General features: G+C 41.4%; 1 protein-coding gene across 4 annotated transcripts in view; it reads right to left on the bottom strand.

Annotated features, from left to right (window-relative positions):
• The window catches only part of ARHGAP40 (Rho GTPase activating protein 40), a 91,072-nt gene that overhangs the window by 46,755 nt on the left and 19,354 nt on the right, over positions 1–24,963 (bottom strand). Inside the window, exon 1 of one of the 4 annotated variants that reach the window (XM_061631506.1) lies at positions 5,869–6,108. The exons of the other annotated variants lie outside the window; for them this stretch is intronic. Coding sequence (XP_061487490.1) covers positions 5,869–5,978 — 110 coding nt within the window. The 5' untranslated portion in view covers positions 5,979–6,108. Of the gene's footprint in view, positions 1–5,868; positions 6,109–24,963 lie in introns of those variants that run through there. 4 annotated transcript variants of the gene reach the window in all.

Here is a 24,963-nt window from a genome sequence, read left to right as displayed (position 1 = left end):
ACATTGTAATTTTGTTCTGTATGGTATTTTATATTGAAACACTGAAACTCAAAATCAATTATTGTAAGGTGGCATTAGTTTTATGTTGGGAAATGTTTGTAAGAAACATAAGAAACTGAAACATGTTGCTTGCATAAGTATTCAACCCCCACGCATTAATATTTGGTAGAGCCACATTTTGCTGCAACAACAGCTTTAAGTCTTTCAGGGTAGGTATGTACCAGCTTTGCACATGGTGTCAGAGGGTTTTTGGCCCATTTTTCTTGGCAGATTCGCTCCAGGTTGTTCAGGTTGGTTCGATGTCACTTGTGGACTGCAATTTTCAAAGAGCACCACAGATTCTCAATGGGACTGTGATCAGGACCTTGACTAGGACATTTACCTTTTTGTTCTTGAGCCACTCCAATGTTGCTTTGGCCTTGTGCTCATTGACATGCTGAAAAATGAATTTCCTCCCAAGCTTCCATTTTTTAGTGGACTGAAGCAGGTTCTCTTGCAGTATTTCCCTGTATTTTGCTCCATCCATTCTTCCTTCAGTTTCAACAAGATGCCCAGTCCCTGCTGATGACAGGTATCCCCACAGCATGATGCTGCCACCACCACCCTTTAGGCACGGTGTGTCTTGACACATGGGCGGTGTTAGGCTTGTGCCACACATAGCGCTTTGAGTTTTGGCCAAAAAGCTTTATCTTGGTCTCATCTGACCACAAAACCTTTTCCCACATCGCAGCTGGGGCACTCTCATGCTTCTGGCAAACTCCAGACGGGCTTTCAGATGGTACTTTGAGTAATGGCTACTTTCTTGCCACCCTCCCACACAGACCAGTGTTATGCAGAGCTCTTGATATGGTTGACTAGTGCACCATCACTCCACTCCCAGTCACTGAACTCTGTAGCGCCTTCAAAGTGATTGTTAGCCTCTCTGTGGCTTCTGTTACAAGCCCCCTTGTGTTTTGAGGGACAGCCTTTTCTTGGCAGTGCCTGGGTGGTGTGATGCAACTTCCACTTCCTGATTATTGATCCAACTGCGCTCACTGGGATATCCGAACACTTGGATATTATTTTGTACCCTTTTCCTAATCTATGCATTTGTATTACATTATCTCTTGCTTCTGTAGAATGCTTTTTGGTCTTCATTTTCCTTCAGATCCACAGCCTGACCAATGATTCTTCAACAGTTGGGATTTTATCCTGACAATGTGACAGCAGCTTTAATGGTTCACAGGTGGAGAGCACTGGTAAGGTAATTTTGTCCTCGACAGGGCAATTTCTTTCATCTGTGTAAACTGGGAGCTTCCACAGCACAGGGGTTGAATGCTTACGAAAGCAACATGTTTCAGTTATTTGTGTTTCTTACAAACATTTCCCAACATAAAACCAATGTCACCTTGCAATAATTGATTTTGAGTTTCAGTGTTTCAAAATAAAAGCGCCATTTGTAATTCAATAATATTATTATTTGATTTATATCCCACCCTTCCTCCCAGCAGGAGCACAGGGCGGCAAACTTAAGCACTAAAAACACTTTAAAAATCATAAAAACAGACTTTAAAATATATTAAAACAAAACATCTTTAAAAACATTTTTTAAAAAAAGGTTTAAAAAGATATGAAAAAGCAATTCCAACACAGATGCAGACTAATACGAGAACATTGGTCAGGAGTCTGATTACTTTTGCAAGGCCTTGTACGTTGCTTTACTATTCACTATGGCTTCACACGTGTTTTACATTACAAGAAGCCAATGGAGCTTTGTTCCTTCCTGAATTACCTTTTATCCTACCCTTCCACCAAAGACCTCAGGAGAGCATGCATTGCTCTACCCCCTCCCATTCCCCCTCCCCCCATTTTATTCTCACAACCCCCCATGAAGTCAGCCAGTCAGAGAAGTTACCACTGGTCACCCCAATAAGTTTAACAGTTGAACGAAGATTTGAATCCAGATGTAAGTTCACTCTACATGGCTCGTATGTGCAGTCACTAGTTCAACAAAGCAGCCCAACAGGTTAAGTATTTCCTAGATTAAAATTCCAATCGACAGACATACTCAAAGCCGGGCTCCAAATTCAATGTTAACATGAATGGAAACTGTTAGTGTAAAAAGACTAACAATTAGGCAACAAATGGGGAGATGAAGTAATAATGCCACTGCCACAGGGCAGTTCTCACCACTCCCAGCTCTGTTTTTCCCTATATGCACCAGGGTAGCTGTTGCCTCTACAAGTATAAAAGGCATTTCTCAACATCTATGGCAATTAGGTCAGGCAATAGGAGAGCACCCACTTACCAAATTTACGAACCTCGCCAGAATCAAAGGGTGAAGAGACAGGCCTACTTGCATTTCCAAAACCTGCATTTCCAAAACACTGAATCAAGCCAAGCAACCACATCCAAAGACTCCTGCTACATATAATCCTGGCAGGCCATGCAGCCAACATATTTTGTGACGGCTTTCTCAGAGTTAACAGAAGGACTTTTCTGAAAGAAGGCCCCGGCTCAAATTGTGCACTTCCCTCCAAAGTCATCCCCGATGTGCCTCTTAATATGCCCAGGAATTAGAAGCTGAATGATCTGCGTCCTCCACTTCTTACTATACTAACTTACCAATAACGAAGGAGTAAAAATAAAACATTTACTATGTATATGCTTTCCTGCTTCCTCCCCTGCAGAGCCTAATGCACAATGTGGGGCAATTTCCCCCACATTTTCTCCTATATCAGTGTTTTGCCAGCTGGCGTCACCTCTCCCTTGCTTCTGCTGTTAAGCTTGAGAATAACATAGTTTTTCTTTCTTGATTTAGAGAAGTACGTTAGGTCAAAGTTTTACAATTCTCATCTATTAAAAAACTTATTTGGAAACAGTGTGGCTTAAGTTGTTAAGAGCGTTGAACGTGGAACTCAAATGTGTGGGTCTACACTCAGGCTCAAGTGTAGACTCCTTATGTAGACTATGGTGAGCCAATGTACCCACACCAAAATCCTTGTTCCACTCATCTGGAGAGGTGGAGGCAACTGGGCATATTGTTTTAGTAATTCTGACACCTGCTGTTCAGCCCTGCAGGGTGCTCTAGCTCATGCTAGTCAGCCAATGTAGAACTAACACAGTGCAATTTGTGGCTGACTTTCCCTGGTGAGTGTAGAGTGACCTAGTGAGAAGTAAGGAGGGGTGCCTTTTCCTGAGAGGCCTGCCAAGTTCGTGATGAAACACCACAAGGAGCAACTGAGAACACAGGAAGTCAAAATCTGAAAAACTTTTAAAGAGAAGCCTTTATGATTCTTCCCTACACCAGCACACTCCCTCATTCCCCAATCCTCCAAATCCCTGTGCAATTTTTCCAAAGGAGGTCTGCCTCACCCAAACACTTCACACATTCAGAAGGGTAACCACTGTTCCCCAGTTAGGTTTTAAATGCTGTGAATCCGAGTTCATGCAGATCTCACTGTGAGAACAGGATGCTGAACTACATGGGCCATTAGCCTGATCCAGCAGGTTCTGCTTATGTTCTTAGTAATTTTGATAAATGTCTAACACATGCTTTCCCACCCCCCATTCTTTGTTAAATAGAAAGTGTTTGCAGCCACCATATATTTTATTTAGGCCAGCCTTTGCCAACCTGGTGTCCTCCTACTATTTTGGACGTATAGATCCCATCAGCCCCAGCCAGCATGTGTTGGCTGAGGCTAATGGGAGTTATAGCCCAAATCTGTTGGAGGGCACCATGTTGCCAAAGGCTGGTTTAGACTACTGTACATCTACTCTGTCACTACAAAAGCTATAATGTAATTGAATATAGTTTTGCAGCCCCATCCTTAGGAGGTGACCAAATTTCCACCATGCAGCAATGACAATATTCTCTCTCTCCTTTTTTTGAAAGAATTTACTGCCTCAGAACACCAAGAAACAGAAACCACTCTAGCTCAGTGATTAGAAAGCCAAGGAGTGATGTAAACAGTACAGGAATAAACTATTCACCAACCCCATCAACACAGAACCCAAGGAGGATCAACTCATGGATCCACTTAAACTGCATGCTTAAGAGATTTATAAGCAATGAAAATTAAAAGCACAGATACATAAGCTCCTCATGGCCACCCCTTCCCCAGATAGAGAATGTTCAGTTTTGCTCACAGAAACAACCCCCACTTCGGTGTTACACCCATCATATACAGCCTTCTCTCAAACAAGATGGACAAAGAGGGTTAAATTCAGGATCACAGACACAGAGAAAAGGGACCAGTATTTATTTTAAGGTTTATCTTGAAGCAAAAAAGACACGTTAACCTCACTGCAACTGTCAAAAATGCATGAAACGGTTGTGCATGAAGTTTGGTCATCTTGTGGAATGTCACCAAGTCAGTTTCTGAGCATGCTGAGCAGCTGGCACCCAGCCTGCAAAATAGGAAACTTGCCAACACTAGAAATACAGGCTTCATTGACCAGAATTTGGAAGGGTAAGGAGAGGGAGATTATGCAAAAAAATCTGGATCACTAACCATATTCTGTTAGCAATCTGGTACCAAGTTTACTGGGTTTTAAAAGGCTAGGCAGTTTAATGACAATCCAGTAAGCATGCTGTGGTTAGTATGATACTAAGTTCAGTGAAACAAGTGATCATTTAAAAAGGTAATTAAACTATTGGGATTTTTTGCATATCATTTTGCAGGCATCACATAGTCACCAGGCACAATCAATCACGCCTGCAAATATGTAATAGAGGATTCATTATGCAAGTACTGAGTGACTTACATACATGCCTGTGAACACTGGATGCACAGCTTAAGTTTAAGCAGTATATTTGAACTTATATTGTTAGTCCTTCGTTTAGAAGAACTCTCAAAACCAAAACCCCATATAGTTACGATATAGTAAGAGACAAAACCAACTACGAATATATTGAAATTGAGATCCAAATAAGCATTTTCTAGATTTAAAAAACAAAAACCCCACAATCATCTTAAAGTGTGCCAAGTTATCTGCAATCTATTTTTTCCAGAAAGAAATCGACACTCCTTATTTTACTTACCAGTGCTTCATAACAATTTCCCATAAATCCATTCCCCTATCACCAAAAACTGGCCTTTTCAAATACAGTAAGCAATTTATAAAGCAAATGCAGAAGAGAAACTTCCTGGTAATAAATGTCCATCGCATCAAAGTCAAAACTACCAAACTTGGAACTAGACTGACAAATCAACCTGCCTTGTATTAAAGCTGAAAATGCTAAGTATTTACTTAGAGCGCGAAGGCAGCCCATTTCCATTTTCATGCTAGTTGACTAAATATCCACAACAGGACAAGTATTATGTGATCCTAAATAGAACAATTTGGAAGCTCATCTCACTGTTTTCACTGGAACCAATGAGAAAATAAACACACTTACAAATGTATCCTACATATACATAGCAGTACTGAAAAAAATACCCAACTCCCTCATTTGGGTCTAGTCAAATAAAGACACTTTTTAATTATACGTTTCCAAATGAGAAACTTTTCAGGTCATTAAAAGTTACTTTATTCTCCTTTTATCGAGAAACAGTTTCCTAGACAAGTTGAAATTTCTTTAGTAAGGATTTATGCAGCAGCTTCCAGCAGTGAAACACTTTTTATACTTCACGAAACAGCATATTAACAAGGTAGTCAAATGCACTTGATTTAGATTGCAATTCTTGTAAAAATTTACAAATAAGCAAAATCCATTATTTCTACAATTGGTAAGGACTGTGTGTCCCAGCAGTCCTGTAGTTTGGGATTTTTCCTCGGATTGCACTACCAGCATAGCATAATGTTGTCCTTGCACCACATGCCACCTTCTACAATAATGTAAAGCTCCAAAAAGGAGGCATCCCAAAACAATGGAAGAGAAAATACCTGCAAACACCTGAGTGGCCAGAAGACTGGATTGGCTGCAGTACGACCTGGGGTCTAGGAATCCGAGTTCTAACAAACCCAGACCTGCCATACTTCCCAAATTTATCCATTCCTTTAAACGGAACACACAAATTGCTTTTCTCTGCCAAGAGAAGCACCAGTCAGTCCATCTGCGTCCCCTTTCAAATAGTCCAAGAACAGAAGTTACTGGAGCACCTTTGGATTGTTGAGCAGCTGACTGCACTGAACGCAACAACGCTGCTGCACCACCTACTCACGCCTCAGGAATGCTGCTAATTGCATGGCAAATCCTCCTCCTTTTTCACATGCAGCTGGTGAGAACGGAGAGATAAAAATCTAGTCAAACATACCCATGACTTCAAATACGCAGCCAGGCACTCATTTCAAGAACTGTCATCAACTGCCTCGTGCTTGAACACAGAGGATACCTGGCTTGTATAGAGGCTTAAGGGTGAAATGCAAGGCTCTACTGGTTTCAGGCTGGGTAATCTGAATCCAAAGTTTGTCAGCTTTTATGCAATTGCTTACCTGTTGAAGAGAGAGAAATGGGAAATACCTGCCCAAACCAGGCCAATCTATAACCGAGTTTAGCCCATATCAAGGTTACCAGAGTACAGACAGTTACTTGGTAAAGGTGCAGCCCTCCCTGGTAAAGGCAGGGAGGGCTGCACTTAATATTGCTTTTTTAAGGGCTCAGGTATGCCTCTAGGAGTCTTGACCACAACCAGAAGATCCAAAGAGACAAGGCTGTGTCTCACCCCCCCCCAAAAAAGATGTCATGATACCTCTGCAGCCACTACTGAAGTCTGGCCACACATTGGGCCTTTCCACACTTGTTTAAGGTTGCTGGGGTGGGGGTTCAGCTTTTTTTTGGCATACTGCCACATGACAATGTCATTATTCAGTATAGATCGGGGAGAAATTCGATTCAAGCCGAATCTATCAAATTCACACTTTCCGAAACAATATTATGGGAAGCAAAACACACCCATCCTTCAAAATTCACACTTATTCAAATTTTGCAGTGCAGTTCGCCAACCAAACAATGCTTACAAAAATGCATATGTTAGCGGAAAATGGCATTATATGATGAGAAATTGCTTGCAAAAATGTGTACATCAAAATTGCCTATAGAAATGTGTGTGTTAGCTGAAATTCACACTAAAATGCTGGTGAAACCATGAGGATTTTTTAAAAAATAAATTCACCAGTTGCTGCAAAAATGTGGAGAACTTATTTTAAGACTGGAAAAATGAGAAGCTGAGCGAACCAAAATTGACAGATTTTTCCATCCCTATTATTCAGCTAGTATTCTGGAATAGCATACTTTAAAAAGTCATTTTCTTCTACTGCAAAAACTCCTAAGCTTATGAAAGACCTAAAATGGATCCTCAACATTTTCAGTTGTGTGGCAAGCATCGTCCTGGCTTCTGGGTAGATGGGGTGGGGGTTGGTGGGTGTGGTTTTGGAGGCATCTGTTTCGGGCCACTTCCCCCTGAACAATGAAAGCTGGGACCTTATGTTAAAAGGCAGCTAAGAAATCTTCTGAAACATAATTTATTTTTAGACAGGAGCCAGCATGCAAGGTCTCATACGCACGCACACACAACCTGATTCCTCTCACAAGAGAAGCAACCTTAAATGATACAAGATGGCACCTTTTCCTCATATCAATACCTGATGATGTAACTTGACATCTTGTACATGATTGTATTGCCTCTTCATCAGATGGAATGAAAGAAGAACCAGTTCTCTCTGTCCCCCTCACTCATAATATATTTATAAGAGAGAGAGAGCACACACAAAAAAGGTTTTTCAATACACAAATATTTGTTATTTTGAGTTAAGAAGCCTAGAAAATGTATTCAACTAAATCCTATTCAGAATAGACCCATTGAAATTGATAAGCCTAAATTAGTCATATCTATAATTTCTATGGGTCTACTCTGAGTAGGACTAGCACTGAATACCACCCCCTAGGCTGGGTTTACACTGCCAATATCCTAATGTTGTTATACAAATCTATGGTACAATTGGGAAAGCCATAAGTCTAAACTTCACTAGGAAGTGGGACCAGGATACCTGAAAGACCGTCTTATGCCTTATATACCCAGTCGATCACTGCGCTCTGCAGGTGAGGGCCTCCTGCAGATACCATCTTATCAGGAGGTCCGTTCTGCACAACACAGGAAACGGACCTTTTGTGTGGCAGCACCTACCCTGTGGAATTCCCTCCCCTTAAATATTAGACAGGCGCCATCTCTGTTATCTTTCCAGTGCCTATTGAAGACCTTCCTCTTTCAACAAGCCTTTGAAGTTGAGACCTTATCCCAGTCTGCCTCTGTGCTGGAATTGCTTTTTAATATGTTTTTAAACTTTTTTTTAAAAAAAAAAACAATGTTTTTAACCTTTTTTTAAAAAAAAAGATGTCTTGAAAGCTTTTAAAAATATTTTTAAAGATGTTTTGTTTTAATGTATTTTAAACTCTGTTTTTATGTTTGATGTTTTAAAGTGTTTTTAGTGCTTTTGTTTGCTGCCCTGGGCTCTTGCTGGGAGGGCGGGCGGGATATAAATCAAATAATAAATAATTGCACTTCGAATGCTGTGTACAATTCTGGTTGCCTCGCCTACAAAAACATATTGTAGAGCTGGAAACGGTTTAGAAAAAGTGAATGTTGGAACATTTAAGACACACAAAATAAAGTACTTCTTCACACAGTGCATAGATAAACTATGGAATTCGCTCCCACAAAAGGCAGCGGTTGCCATCAACTTGGATGGGTTTAAAAGGTTAGACATATTCATTGAGGATAAGGCTAACAACAGCTACTACCCATGATTGCTATATTCTATCTCCGCTGTCAGAGTCACTATGCCTCTGAATACCAGTTGCTGGGAATCACAAGTAGGGAGAATGGCCTTGCACTCAGGTCCTGCTTGCGAGCTTCCCATATGCATCTGGTTGGGCACTGTGAGAACAGTATGCTGGACTAGATGGGCCTTTGGGAAGCTCACTCGCTAGAGAAGAAGTCCTCACAGAAATTAGTGGGACTTAATTCTTGTATGTAGGCAGTGTACTGTGCGTTCTGTCCTTTAAGTACACTAGCTAGCAGGAAGTTACAGAAGGTCCAAGGCTGGTATATCTTAAGTGAACTACCACGAACAATGTTTAGGTTGTACCTATAGCCTGAAGCACTGTCTACTCATGATGGCATCTACCAGTTAATGAGGGCTAGTTGAGTAACAACTAATTCACACATGCAATTCATCATGTGCTCCGTGTTAGCTTAGGGTTGTAACACTAAAACAAATGCAAAATATTTGCTGATATCAGTGGAACTAATTTGCACGTTAAGCCATTTACCATGGGCTTGAGGTTCCTTATTAACTGGAAGAGGGTCTCCAGGGTTTCAAAACAGGGGAATCTCCCAGCCCAGCCTAGAAATGCCAGGGAAGGGAAATACCTTCTTCTGCAAAGCAAACCATGCGCTCTATCACTGAACTATGGCCCTTGCCATAATTCGGCGATGTACTGAACCACATACAGTCTTGTCACACTGAGACAAACCTCCTTTAACCACAGGCCTGGTTCTTGCATACATGTGCATCATTCGATTTCTCTACACACAAACAATGGCAGCTGAATGTGGAAACTGACCCCAGTGCACCTTCTATCAGCTTCAGGTGATATACCAACTGTGATCCAATATAGATAGAGATAACCGTTCTAAATCTATCCATGCTCTAGTAACCTCCCAGCTGGACAACTCCATCATGTTATACATTGGGCTGCCTTTGGAGGCAGTTCAGAAACTACAGCTGGTCTAAACGAAAACAGTGAGGTTATTAACGGGGACTGGAATATACCATTATATTTTGCAAGCGCCAAGTCACCTCCACTGTCTTCCAGTCCCTTGTACAGGCTGGTTTTAACCTTTAAAGCCCTAAACAGATTACAGCCAGGTTCCCCAATGGACCACTGCCTCTCATATATACCTGCACTCTCCTTTAGATCTTCAGAGGCCCTTCTCTGTGTGCTCCTGACAAATGAGGTGAGGTAGGTGACCACTAGGGAGAGGGCCTTTCCCTTGATGGCACCCATGTCATACAATTCCCACCCCAGAGAGGCTTGCCTGGTGTCCGCATTGCTGTCTTTCGTGTACCAAGTTAATACCTTCCCCCACCCCAGCTTTTTAATCACAAGCTCTTAGTGCAATTTTGGCACTAATTGCTTTATGCTGATTTTGTAATGTTCTGTGCTGGAGGTTTTATGTGGATTGTGAATTGTTTTTATGTCAGTATTTGCTTTTTTATCTTGGCTATATTAATATAGTTGTAATATATGCTCTGCATTTTGATATGTACTTTTATATTGTTTGTGAACCACCCAGATGACCTTGTTGAATGGGCAGTATTAAAATGTTTTAAATAAATAAATACATGCAACATATTAGAGGAGATATGAACATCTGCCCAGCAACAGCCTGTTGACACATACAAGTGTGTCTAACCTCACCTTAACTTAAAAAATGCTGTACACTGTACATAAGTGAATGCAGGATATGTTGTCTAGAAAGGGTGCAACTGTTCAAACGGCATGTGAACCTGTCCATAGTTAAGACTACTATTTGGTAAAGATAGCTTTAGTTTGGTCTCATCTACAGAATCTCTTAATGTTTTGAAATTTTAGAAGCTTGAACATTGAAATTCTTAGGTTCCACTTTAGCGGGGGTGAAAAACAATACAAATCCTGAGGCTGTCATGGGTTTCACCAAGATTTTTCTTTGGGTGGAGGGGAAGAGACTTAACATTGTGTTTATTGGTTTTTTGTGTAGTCTTTCAGTGGCCAAGAGTGAATCGATCCCATTCATTTCTTCCTCCAACTATTTCCTGCATCATTCAGAGGCTGGTTATATATAGTTAAGACTTTTGTTGTTGTTATGTGCCTCCAAGTCGACTACGATTTATGGCGACCCTATGAATCAGTGACCTCCAACAGCATCTGTTATAAACCACCCTGTTCAGACCTTGTAAGTTCAGGTCTGTGGCTTCCTTTATGGAATCAATCCATCTCTTTTTTGGCCTTCCTCTTTTTCTACTCCATTCTTTTTTCCCCAGCATTATTATCTTTTCTAATAAATCATGTCTTCTCATGATGTGTCCAAAGTATGATAACCTCAGTTTCATCATTTTAGCTTCTAGTGATAGTTCTGGTTTAATTTGTTCTAACGCCCAATTATTTGTCTTTTTTTCAGTCCACGGTATCCGCAAAGCTCTTCTCCAACACCACATTTCAAATGTTGATTTTTCTCTTATCCGCTTCTTTCACTGTCCAACTTTCACATCCATACATAGAGATCGGAAATACCATGGTCTGAATGATCCTGACTTTAGTGTTCAGTGATACATCTTTGCATTTGAGGACCTTTTCTAGTTCTCTCATAGCTGCCCTCCCCAGTCCTAGCCTTCTTCTGATTTCTTGACTATTGTCTCCATTTCGGTTAATGACTGTGCCAAGGTATTGATAATCCTTGACAAGTTCAATGTCCTCATTGTCAACTGTAAAGCTGCATAAATCTTCTGTTGTCATTACTTTAGTCTTCTGAGGGGGTTTGAGGGTGTTGAAGAAGCTAAGAGCAATGAATGCCGTCAGGAGTCTAGACCAGCATTTCCCAACTAGTGGGCCACCAGATGTTGTTGGACCACAATTCCCATCTTTCCTGACCATTGGCAGTGCTGGCTGAGGCTGATGGGAGTTGTGGTCCCACAACACCTGGTGGCCCACTAGTTGGGAAAGGCTGGTCTAGACCAAGAGGCTAGACTCCTAGCAGGGGCACCCAAGGCAGAATGGTCAAAGCTGAGACACCAGACTAAGATGCATCCAAACACAGAGGAAGGCAATGGTAAACCACCGCTGAATATCTCTTACCACGAAAACCCTATGAACAGAGTGAAGACTTTAAGTGGGGGGGGGAACCCCAGGAAGATTCACAATCAAATTTTTAACAACCTTGAAACATGCGAGAACAAGAGCTATGATACTCCAGATGTTATCCCAGTGGCAATTTTCACAATAGTAAGAACTGTAAAGGCCCACAAACAAGTAGGAAAAGAAATGCAGCAGGCAATTAGTGTGTGAGAGCTTCCTCACTATTTTCTTTTCGAGTCCAAGCTCACCTGTAACTTAAAAATACTGTACATAAGTGAACATAGGATATGTTGTCTAGAAAGGATAGGCAGCATACAGTCACAGGTGTTTGTTTTTAAACCTCTGCAAAGCAGGTATTACCAAATATTTCAGATTATTCATGCAATATCCAATAATAGTGCAAACTATGTTAAAACCTTGCACTTTCATAGAAAACACTAAACTGGGCAGGTTTAACAATGAAAAGCACCTAGAATTCAGAGGGTGACCTGAAAGAGGAAGCAGTTTGAGTTTGCTTGCCTAACAATTAATTATGGTAGAGCAGTTCAGCTACTACACCCGCAAAATGCATGGCAAAGTTCTGGTATATGAAATTTGCACATATTCACAGTTTCTGCACTCTTCCAGTCACACATCAGTCCAATCACCATTTATTCATTTCTAGATGCAACACAACACTTGCTGGAAGGGTACTTAAAAACTTGAACGCTACTTATTTTAAACAACTGCACATGCCCATTGACAAGTTAAGTATCTCTTTCAAATTGCACTGTAAGATTACCATATTACCTGGGCCACCCAGATTTCCTAACAAAGCAACCTGGGGTGTAAATTCTAGTCATGAAAATACATGGCCACTCAAAACTGTGTTACAGGCTGGACCTGTCTACCACTGAATTATTACAGCACAAGCCTCTGGTTGTGAAAGAATTGCTACAACATCAATGTCTCCTACTCTGCCCTGCCTATCAAAATTCTTCCAATTCCTCTTGTGTCTACTCATGTGCTCCAGTTAATAGCTTCACCCACTGCCCTGTCACTTCCTCCTCCCTGTCCCCAAAAGTCCATTGTGTTGCACAATTCCATCCCATCTCATTTTTTTAAAAAAAAACCCATTCAATAAGCAAGCCACTCTCAGCATGTGTGTTAGCCTCATACAAGACATCCCAGAAATAATCATGTCAATAAAACTATACAGTGGCATTTCAAAATACAAATAATTGAACAAACTTGGTGTTGGTTCACACAACTATTTTGAAATGGAAGAATTTGCTCAGTGCAACTTTACCTTCTCTCCCTGTGTATTTTACATGATGCTCCCTGGTCATTTAATTTAACCTTTGGCCTTCCAGATGTTGGTGAATTGCTTCTGCCATCAACCCCAGCCAGAATGAGTCGCCGCTGATGGGAGTGGTAGTTCAGCAACATCTAGTGGGCTGAAAGCTTCCCATACCCAATTCAATTCTTCTCTTTTACTCGCAGTTGACTAGAGTGGTTTGCAAAACTTTTTAATTTTGACACAAACTATGAAGACAAACAAGATATGTTCAAATACACACAACATTTTAAGGACTGATTCGCACAACCATTTTGAGGTGGAAAAGCTGTGCTAAGTAAATTACCTGGGCCCCATTCCACTATTCAGATGATATAGTGCAGGGGTTCCTAACGAGCTTCATTCCATGGTCCATGAGCTTCACTCAGGTGATCTGCGGTGGCAACTTTAGCATCTAGCACTGTGCATTACAACTGCTAAACAACAGGCAGAAAAATCTTTAAGTAGTCCACCCTCAGCAATTTTCAACTGGTCTGATACTGCTAAAAATGTCTTGTGCAAACCAGCATCTTAAAACTGAATTTGTAGAACATTTTTTGAAAAACATTTTATCAGCCATGGATGGTAACGTAAAATGAAAAACCAGGGGAGAGTCATTTAAAAGCTCTCCAGCTGCAGTCCCATGAAGCCACGTGTCTCCCGAAACTTATCAAAAACACAATAAGGACAAGTTTGATCTATACTACCACAGATTTTAATTCAGTGCCTGAAAATACTATCTACACTTTAGAATTGCACACAACTTAACCTTTCAAGATGTCTGGCACTGGCGTTCCTTCACAGTGACTCAACTGAAACATCTGGCAATCAAATGTTCAACAAGCACCACAGTCACCTCAGTCTTTGTCCCCTCACTCCAATTGCTAAAAGAGGTTTGGCTCTCTTAAGTGCATAAAACCTAATCAGATCACAGTCAGGGGTGGCATGACAACAAGCCATAAGGAGACTCATAAGCTGCTTTAAATGCCCTGATATGTTATATGACAAACAGAGGATTAGGCCTTTAGGTGGGGAATAAGAACATTGCTCTCTAGAAGCAAAGAATCTGTATTTATAATATAAGCAAGTTACCAGCAGATGGAGATAACAAGGCAAAGCAGGAAAGGCAAGATATATCTGCTGCCCACTGGTACGCATCTGCCAGTCAAGAGATGTATAGCTCAACTAAAAGCCAATTCCCAATTGGGGAATGACAAAATTCAATGCACAAACCAAATTTAAATTTGTGGCTCTATCAAAGGTTTGATAGTTTCACTCATAAAAGGAAGTTGTTGGAGAGGTAAGAGATTTTCTGCACTTTCATGTTAACATCTCCCTTTGGGTTGTATGTGCTTACAATTCCCTGGCAAAAAGCAATGCAACTTAAAGGGCCTCTCAGCACTATACAATTAAAGCAGTATTATGCCACTTTAAACAGTCATGGGTTCCCCAAAGAAACTTGGGAAATGTAAATAGCTCTAATATTTGTTAGAAGACCCCTATTCCCCTCACAGACCTACACTTAAATTCCCAGATTTATCTAGGAAGAGGAACTGATTGTTAAACTACTCTAGAAATTGTAGCTCTATGAGAGGGAATAGGGATCTCCTAACAACTCTCAACATCTTTACTACCCTTTCCAGGATTCTTTGGGCAAGCCATGACTGTTTATGGTATGATACTGCTTTAAATGTACAGTACAGATGGGGCCTTATGTGAAGCAATGAGACCCCTTGTACACCTGTACTGAGATCACATACATGTCTCAACGAAACAGAGGAGTACTGACAGGTTTCCTCTTGAGGGAACCTTTTAAGAAGCTCATTTGTTCCTCTGGCTAGAAAAAATAAATAGCCATTCAGTTCCCATCAATCTGTATCAACAGTGCCTGCACCAGAGGGCAGCCAGGTCGGGCCGTGGCCGAGGGCCTCTGCCACCCAGAGAGGTGCCTCCTTAGGATGGAAGGTAGCACTCCCATTCCACGATCTGTGGCAGCAATGGCTCCTGTCCCTGGTGAGAATCACGGACAGAGAGCTCCCAGGCACCCCCCCAATTCAGACATCGTGTGGGCTTCAATAAGCCCGCATGCATGCCCCACCTACCTCTCCCATTGTGAATGTTGTGTGTGCTGTGTGCACATGCCTATCATACCAAAATGGTGGTGAACACTTCCCTAAGGGGCCAGCACCCCCATTGCCATCTTGGTTGATAGCACAGTGCACACGGCATTCACATGAGACTACACAATGCGAGAGGTAGGTGGGATGCATAGGCAGGCGCCGCAGGTCCAGGGCAGGCTGGTGCCCAAGGGCCCAGTCATGCCTGGCATCAGCCCTGTGTATCAGTGAACTCATGTCACACAAGTACATGCACTTTATAAGGGAGAACCGTTTACGGAACGTTGGTATCCAGATTATTACACAGCCCAACTATCCTCACCTAGGAGAGAATTGGGTTGTACAGCAGAATACAATTGTGGCCCTTGCAATACAGTCTGGGGAGCCCTCTAGGGCCTCTCATTTGGAAAGAGAATGTGGGCTTGCATTATAACCAGGCTCAAAAAATAGACAGAGCCATTAGAAAAACTGCACCAAGATTCAGGAAAAGCAAAGAGTCCAAATGGCCAAATACTCCTGCACTCTGGGAAATCATAAAGCCGTCCAACAAGCTCATGTAAAAACCAGAACTGTGGAGCCCTGGCCTAGAGATCTCACAGCATATGCAAGAAATTTATGCTCTATGCTTCCTCTTTAACTATAATTCAGTCTTACAACATGCCTATCCCAACATGAACCCATGCTTTGCAACTTTGGTAAATACTGAAACTTAAACCACATACGGCATTTTTAGTGCCTGAGGAAGAACTTAGTAAGAGGAAGCTATGAGATAGAAAAGCTATTTTTTAATATGGTTTTAGGGTTTCTTTTTTTCATCCTTAGTTTAAACAGATTTATATAGATTTCATAATTACAAAATATTATTTCAGTCATACAACAAATATTGTCATATCATACTGAGAATATCCGCATTTATCATTTCATTCTTTGTTGCTGTTCCTATACAAAATAAAAGGCCACCAGTTTTGTTGAAAACTCTGGATTATTTGCATTTCTTCCCACTAAAAGCCAGTTATAACATGTAATTTTTTCATCACCATAATATCCCACACTTTCCATAGCTACTGATCAATTTTTGAAAGTTTACTGCTTCTCCAGGATTTTCTTACTATTACCCAAACTGCTATCAAGAAAGGTGACACCAAAACCCTTTCCTCTTTTTTTATCTGTCAGTTAATGTGTCCGAACAGCATTGTAACTGGATTCATTTGCATCTCCCCAGCATCCCTAATGGTGCCTCTGATGTCTTTCCAAAATGTCCCAATCAGAGCTCCCAAACCATGTCAATCCCAGCAGGGCTTACATGTGGTGATGTTTAGATTCATCACCAAATACAAGCCCCGCTATTTTCAGCAGGGATCAGCTCCCGAGTGGAATCAATCCCAGTGGAGCTTGCATTCGGTGCCAAATTTAAATAATATCAAAAGGAAACCTTGCTACAAAAGAACAAATTCACTTGTTCAAAATTTTTCTTGGACATTTGTTTTTCTTAATAATGTTATTTGTTATTTAGTTTAATTTTTGTAAATTGTATTGCTTTTATTGATGTATTTTTATTTTTATTTGGAAGCCGCCTTGAGGGCCTTTGGCCCAATGGCGGGGTATAAATAAATTTAATAATAATAATAACAACAATCAGGAATACATGGCTAATGCAGTCCCATTTTTTTCCATTTGCAATAGGGCTTACTTTCCAACAGGCATGAATCTCCCTGGCCTCACATGATGTCGGGTGACAGACAGGTGGGTGAACCAGCCCACCTGTCAGATGTGGCTTGTGGAGGAATGGCCACTTTTGGATCTGCCACATCAGACCAAAGTGGTTCCTCATCCCTGTTGTAAATGTACTGGTGGTTTTCATCACATGAACATAATAAGTAACAGACCTGTCCTTTGTCCAATAAAAGAAATTAGCTAAGAGGCCTTCTGGGCATAAAGGTTTACATTTGCATGCAAACATATACTTTTGTAGATTGCTTTCCTTCTGTTGCATGGTTTACAGTACCCACAAGTTGCTATAAAAAGCATTTTACATCTTGGACAGGGGTTGGAACCTACTGATGAAATCCCCTTAAGATCTTGGCAACAACTCTAGGAACTTCACTCTAATTTGAGATCCGCAAACTAAGAAGCATCACATAAGGGCTGTGATCTAAAGAAGTGATGGCCTGGTTCACACAAAGCACTAGTCAACCATGAGTTGTCCCACAAACAAACCACGGATTGTTTTGTGAAAGCTTTGATGGTTTTCCAGATGCTCTTGTCTCATGCCTTTGTAGCTCAATGAGCATCTGGGGTGGGATGGCCAAACAAACCATAGTTAAGAAATGATGCTTGGTTCACATGCAACAACAAGCCACTGATAAAATAAACCAAAGTTTGTAAGTCAATAACAAAACATGGTTTCAGATAATGGTTGTTGGTAGTAAACAAACCACAGTTAAGTTGCTGGACAAAATTCAGAAGATCAAATAAACCACAGTATAATAAACTATGGCTTAGTATTATGTACAAACCAGGTCGTTATGTACACACAGGTACAGATCACGGGCACTGATGGAGCTTTGCTTGTCATTTCTGCTGCAGCAGTTTGCACTCTCAAAAGGGCAAGCTGGTCTTTAAATGGAGCACCAGCTTTGGCACTAGGAATTGCAAAGACAGAAGCAGCAAAGTTCAGGCTCCAATACAATACTCTAGGCGACGTACAAATCAGTAAAATACAACATATAAAATACACGTGTAACCCAAGAACTTTGATATAAAATTAACTAAAACCACCTACAGCTATAGCCGATGAAATTAGGCTACCCCAGGGATCTTGTAGGCCTGCCTGAATAGCCAGGTCTCCTACACATGCATGTGGCTTCTCTGGCTTTTGTCCAATGCAGGACCTGGTATCTGATATTTAAGAGAATCTTACTTTTAATAGGGGAGCACTGTTCTCGTACTAACCATGATTGCAAAAACATAAGCAGATTAAGCATAATAAGATATTTTGAAGCAGCATAAAGCATCAATTCAGGTAGTTCGGTCATTTATTCTTCTTCCCCCTCTTCTCCCAATATTCTGAGCCGAACCTGACTTTCTCACTTGATGTCAAAAAGCAAGCCATACGACCAAGGTAGTGTAGGCAGAAATTGTACATTTCTCTAAATGTGTCAAACCTGAATAACTGGCTCTTTTCACAGAACTTTGGGAGTTGTAGAATTTTGCTCTTTCTAGCACACATTTTGAATTCCCTTCCTATAGATCCTAACACTGTACTGGTGAATTTCAATCAAATATTTGGGAATGCTTGGTTGATGCCAAAATTTCCACGTTTGATTTTCAGAAACACAAATGTTATAGGGTTTTATCCAACTAAGTTTTATGCGGAGCGGACCCACTGAAATTCATAGAACCAAGTCAGCCATGCCAATTAATTTCAATGGGTCTACTCCAAGTAGGGATAGGTAAATTCAATTCAGTTCATGTTTCAAGTAGTATCTATAAAATTTGTACGTTCCGAAACACAACCATCCTTTGAAATTCGCACTTGTTTGAATTTTGTAATGCAGTTTGCCAATAAAACAGTGTTTACAGAAATGCATGTGTCAGGGGAAAGTGTGCATAAAAATGAATATGTGTGAAAATAATATACAAATATGCATTATACTGAGAGAAATGGCTTGCAAAAAAGGGTACATTAGTCAAAGCTGCCTACAAAAATGTGTTATTAGGATAACTTGCACTTAACTGCTGGAGAATTTTTGTGAGGTTTGTTTTTTTTTAAAGTGAATTGCTGAAGAAATGGGGAGAACTGAATTTAAGGTTGGAAAAATGAGAAATTGAGAGAACCGAAACTGACAGATCTTTCCATCCCTAACTCCGAGTGGGACTAACGCTGGATACAACCCATAGAAAGGAACCACTATTACTTATTAAAACTAAACACTTCTTAAATTGCTGAACAGCACTGGGGAAATTGTCTGCAACAAGCAGAAGATGATTTCACATACTATGTTCCTTCTGTATCACAATAAAAGGCTTTGTGTTTACGTATTTTATTTATTTTTATTTGTTATTTGATTTATATCCTGCCCTTCCTCCCAGCATAACCATGAAAGGTATGCATGTGACAAAATACATATATTATAGGCTGGTTGTTTCTAGTGATTGACAGTTATGTTGCTTCTCGTTTCACTTCCTGGCTTACAATGCACTAGTTGCCAATGACACACAGCCACGCGCCCCTATTTGTGAAAGAGCTTTAGCGTCCTAGAGGTCTGTGCTGAGAAACCCAAGGCAGCTAGTTTGTTATGCTATTTATTTTATATATTTATACCCTACCCTTCAAAAACATCCCCAGGGTGGCTTACGTTAATAATAATGCAATCAATTAATGTTGTTTGCCATGGAGGCTCTAGGCTATCTCTGTCTAGAACAGACAGTAGCTGATGAACCAGCCTAAACTGCTAGAAGCATTCTGTGCCACAGACAATGACGTGGGTTTTCCAGAAAAATGTTGTTTGGAAAATTTTCCTATGGGAACTCTGTTATTTTGCATGGGCTAATTTGCACTGGAAAATCTGCAGCTAGAGCAGGGGTAGGGAAGCTTTTTGGCTTGGTGGACCAGTTCCAGCGGGCTAACTTTGATAGATGGTTTATCCTGTCCACCTGTCAAAGTCCTTGCACAGTGCTTCCCAAGTGCCCAACAGTCAGATGGTTGTCAAGTGCTTGGGAACCACAGCACAAGCAGCTTTGCCAACCCTATGCTTGGTACTTGGGAACCAGTAAGGATAAGGCTGGCAAAGCTGCTTTCTGAAGGGATCAGCTACTTGATCAAGTTCTCCATGGGGAACTCAGTTCTGCAACCAATCCAGCCGCATGTTTATCTGCCGCTCACCTGAAAACGCATCTGGCGTGGGCCTGGTCGGTGTGGTTTTGGGGGAAACAGCCTAGTGGGACAAATTGGGACCCGTGCTCGGCCGTGGGCTCCCCTGCCAGAGAAAGCAATCTACTTTAGCATATTTATTTTACTTGTATTTTGTGAAGAAAACTCAGCATTTTGAAACTGCCAAGCTTGCCTAATATTGTATTTGCAATCAAAATCCAATCAAAGTTACTAATAAACTTATGAAATGGAAAACTTTCCACAGGAAAACAAAACCCTGGAAAATTTTCCATCCTCACGTCGATGGTCAGAGAGGCCACTTTCATCTGCAGTGACAGGCAATCTAGAAGCAACTCCAGACAGCAAATCTACTTGGTTAGCCAGTGTGCAAGTCCCATCCAGAACAGATTGACCACCATAATCATGGGCAGATGAACCATACCTTCCTTGACTATTCCAGACAGAATTAAGCATTTGGAAGCCACCTAGAGCGGGGTTTCCCAAACTGTCATCCATGGAGTGGTCTGTGAGCTTCACCCACATGATCCACAGTGTGCTTGCGGATTTGAAAATGGGAGGCAGCACATCCATCACACTGAATATTCATATTGATTTTTAATTGTATTTTATTACATTTTTTAATTTTTATAATATATTTTATTGTATTACAATTTTAATTCTATGGAATTACAGTTGCTACAACAGGAAGAAAAATCACAAAGCAGTCTGCCAGGACCCTCAGCAACTTTTAAGTGGTCCATGGGGGAAAAGTTTGAGAACCACTAACCTAGGTAATTGTACTGATGGGTGTCAAATAGAGTTAAACAATTATGATGCCAACAACATAGGAAGCTGCCATATACTGGGCTACACTGTTGCCCATCTGGTCCAGTATTGTCTGCTCCTAGTAACAACAGCTCTCAGGCAGGGTCTCAGGCAGAAGTCTTCCCTACCTGCACAGCAGAGATGCAGAGGATGAAACCTGGGCCCTTCTTCATGCAAAGCATGTGCTCTCTCGATGAGACACAATATCAGGGGCACAATCACACATGATCTTCCAGCACCTCTAGCTTGGCACAGTATGTATTATGGGAGAATGCATAGAGTTCCTAGCAACAGCAGATGCGTTTGCCCCCCTCGCCCCCTGCATCCTATAAGATGCAGAACTAACAGAACATAATACGAGCCTGCTGGATCAGGCCAGTGGCCCATCGAGTTCAGCATCCTGTTCTCACAGTGGCCAACCAGTTGCCCATGGGAAACCCACAAGCAGGACCTGACAGCAAAGAGCACTCTCCCCTCTTGCCGTTTCCAGCAACTGGTGTTTAGAGCAATACTGCCTACCCCTACAGATAGTTCTGCAGATTGCACAGCACACATCTGCACCGTAATTCTTCCAATTAAGAGTGGCAATGAGCAGAAGACCACCACAACCTAAAGATCCCCAAAAGGGATATGAAAACCTTTGGGCCCATCCAGACATGGAGGTTGATGATGATGAGTTTTAGCCCATTGCTAGACAGCAATTGTGTTTCAAAGCAGTGAGAAATACAACCACTACATGCACATATTATCAAAAGCAATCTCACCTCCAGCTCCCTGTGGGTTAAAGAGAGAGCGAGAGTATTGGTTTCACTGGGAATTAAATGCCACCCTACAGGTTTGTTCTTTGGGCAACAGCCAGTTTCTCTGGTGTGGGAAGGATGCACCTTCTCAAAAGCTGACAAACTGGTATGAGGAGAAGGCGAGCTGGCATGTCGAAGCCATAACTTCCCACGCAGCGAGACAATTTTATTGAAATAACTTCTATGTATCAACTGTAATGGCATGTAAAATTAAACTTATTTTGCCTCGCACAAAATAAGGTAAAAGGAGGGTGGGAAGTATTACTCATACTTATCTAGAGCACATCTATACTGAGATCAACAAGTGTCCTTAAAACAAAAAAGAGAAAAATCTGGGCTGTGGAAGAGTTAGTGTGTGAAGAACAATGCCTTTGCTTAAGAGAATACCTTCTCTTCAGAAGACATGTCTATTTATTTGATTTATACCTTTTCCTTCCAGTGCCTTACTGGGTGCTTGAAGCAGTTCACATATCCAAATTGAAACAAAAGAATTCACACAAATCAATAAAAAAAAATCACAAGACCTTTATTACAAAATAAGGGAGGGCAGCCTCACTTCTCAGAAAATAGGAAATTCTGCTGGACAATCTCTTTATAAGGCTTGTTTCCTTGTAAAAAGAGAGCACACTGGAGATTTATGGTGTCTTTGTAATATCTGATTCTACAGGTCTATATACAAGCACAGCAGACTCCTAAAAGCAAGCAGATCAGCCACTGAACCTGCAAATGCCCAGAATAACAGCCTGGAGCCCCCAGGGTTGCTTCTAGTCCCGCTGAAGTCACAGCTTTGCCCTATTCTCTTTCTGTCCAAATTCAATACAATCCCCGATCTCCACCCTGCAGGTCTATTGGTTGTTCTTGAAACACATATTTTAACCATTAACTCTCACTAAGAAGCTATCGATTTAACACAAAGGATGCTCACCTCTTCCTTGGCACATATGGATAACATTTCTATAGCAATGTATAAAATTAGGGCTCCTTGCCTTTGCTTCTGCGATCCAAATGTCTTCAGTCCAGTCCACACACCCAGCACAATGAAGTGGTAGAATAGACTGTCCTACGTTGGACTACAGAGTGAGAGAAGCCACTTGTGAATGCCTCCCTATCAGGGGTGTAGTCGTCCAGGGTCGTGGGGGGGTCTTAGACCCCTTACTTTTTAGGGAGCAGGGTCCCAATGTTCCCAGCATCCTACAAGCCAATCAGCATGAAAGGAGAGTGTGTTTGTCACTGAGAAGAATCTTTTAACATGCTTCCTTGTCCTTTCCTGCTGATTGGAGCCGATCAGAATGAAAGGAGGGGAGTCAGCCACTGAGAAGACTCTTCTCAGCAGCCCACATTCCCCTTTCATGCTGATTGGCTCCTAGAGACATCTAGGAGAAGGCATTAACAAGGATCTCATTCTCAACCAGTATAAGAAAGGGTGTGTGTGGTTGTTACCATCTTGAAGGGACCTTGCACTTCTGAATTTGCCACAATGCTACTGCTCCCTATAATACCTTGCAAACTACCAAAGCAATTGCTGAAGCACTGTCTGATCTACTACAGCAACTCCAGAAACATCTGGTTGCTTTCTTGCCAACTGCCTGGCCAGTAGGTAAAGACGATGAACACTGAAATGGCCTGTGGACTGGAGATGGAACAGAGGCCAAAACAGAAGCACAGTTGGGTCAAGGTGGACTTATACCAGGCAATACAGAACTTGAGGAGAGGCCTCATCTGGCTCCTGAATATCTGAAATCTTGAGCACATTGTCACAACTGATACATTTGAAAATAAGGACAAGTTGTAACTAAGCAGAAAGTATGTTGATAACCTGAAGGGTATTGCAATCATAGAAACACAAGTGACTACGGTTGTGACTACTGGAATACATTATACACAGGATTGCCTCTGAACATAGTTCAGAAACTACTGGGGGGGGCGGTCCTGAAAGATTCTCTCTGATGGAGTTCCCTCAGCCCAGTTTGGCTACAAAAGAATCCACTCTGAGGATTTGGTTCACTATTACTACATATCAGGGATGTGGAATGTGCGGCATTCCAAATGCTGCTGGACAACAACTCCCACCCATCAGCCTTGGCCACTGGCCATCCCACCTGAGCAGATTGCGGGGGTGCCCAGGGTGGGGGAGAAGGGGAAGTGCCACTGTGCAAACAGAAATCTGCTCACGTTTGACGATGCCCACTGTGTTTTAATATTTTATTGTAATCTGACATGTTAATTTGATTGAAGAGTGTGATATAAATCTTAAATTATTTGATTAAGTCTATCATTATAAGCACATGGTTAGATAATCAGGCAGACATCCCATCATATGGGGTTCCCAGGCTATGGTTTGAAGGCACATGAGGCCAGCTCCCTGCTGAAGCAGGGTCAGGTCTGGTCAGTGCCTGGATGGGAGACCGCCTGGGAACCATATGTAAGCTGCCTTGGGTTTCTCTAATGAAAAAGAAAGGTGGGGTATAAATGTAATAAATAAATAATAATAAATAAATAATCATACAGCCAGGATTCTACAGCTCACCATTTCCTGGCTCACATGTTTATCCTAGGCTGACCATTGTGATTGCTGGAACACATATACAGCAATAATTATTTGCATACACCATGGAACACACAGCTGTACCAGGCAAAACAATTTCACACATTAGCTCTAACAGAATGAGGAACAGTTCTGAAGTTCTGCACTGGGAGGAGAGGGGGAAGTTTAATAATCTCTGGATTCAGGCTATGCATATCTTAACAGACTGACAACCACTAACAAAACCCAATATTTTTTGAATCTGTACAACATGACGGTTGTTGTTAATTTAAAATTAAGCTAATAATAAATGCCTTGCGTGATTTGTTTATCTTATTTCACAGCTGTTTTACCTTGTAGCCAAACTTTGTTTCCTGGTTCCCTAAGTGCTTCCTTTTCCCTTCTCCTGTACTTTCTGCTATGCACTGGCGACTTGCTTTCTGAGTAAACAAATGAGCAGAACTAGAGAAGGCATTCTTTTCTCCTGGTGAACATTTCTGGTATTTTACTCAACTGCATTACTAATATGGTTCCTCAGGAAACAAAGCACTCTTTGTTTCTAATTTGAAAATAGTTTTGCTTGTGTATGGTCAGAAAATAAGTTCAGAAGCATGGGCATAATCCAGAGATATCCACGTGCAGAATTAAGCATGTAGCACAGCTAATGGTAGCTCCATGAGGATCTGTAAGG

This window comes from Rhineura floridana, chromosome 6 (genome assembly GCF_030035675.1).
Source record: "Rhineura floridana isolate rRhiFlo1 chromosome 6, rRhiFlo1.hap2, whole genome shotgun sequence".
Lineage (NCBI taxonomy): Eukaryota > Metazoa > Chordata > Lepidosauria > Squamata > Rhineuridae > Rhineura > Rhineura floridana.
The sequence above is the reverse complement of the archived record's forward strand: the minus strand, read 5'-3'. Positions and strand labels throughout refer to the sequence as shown.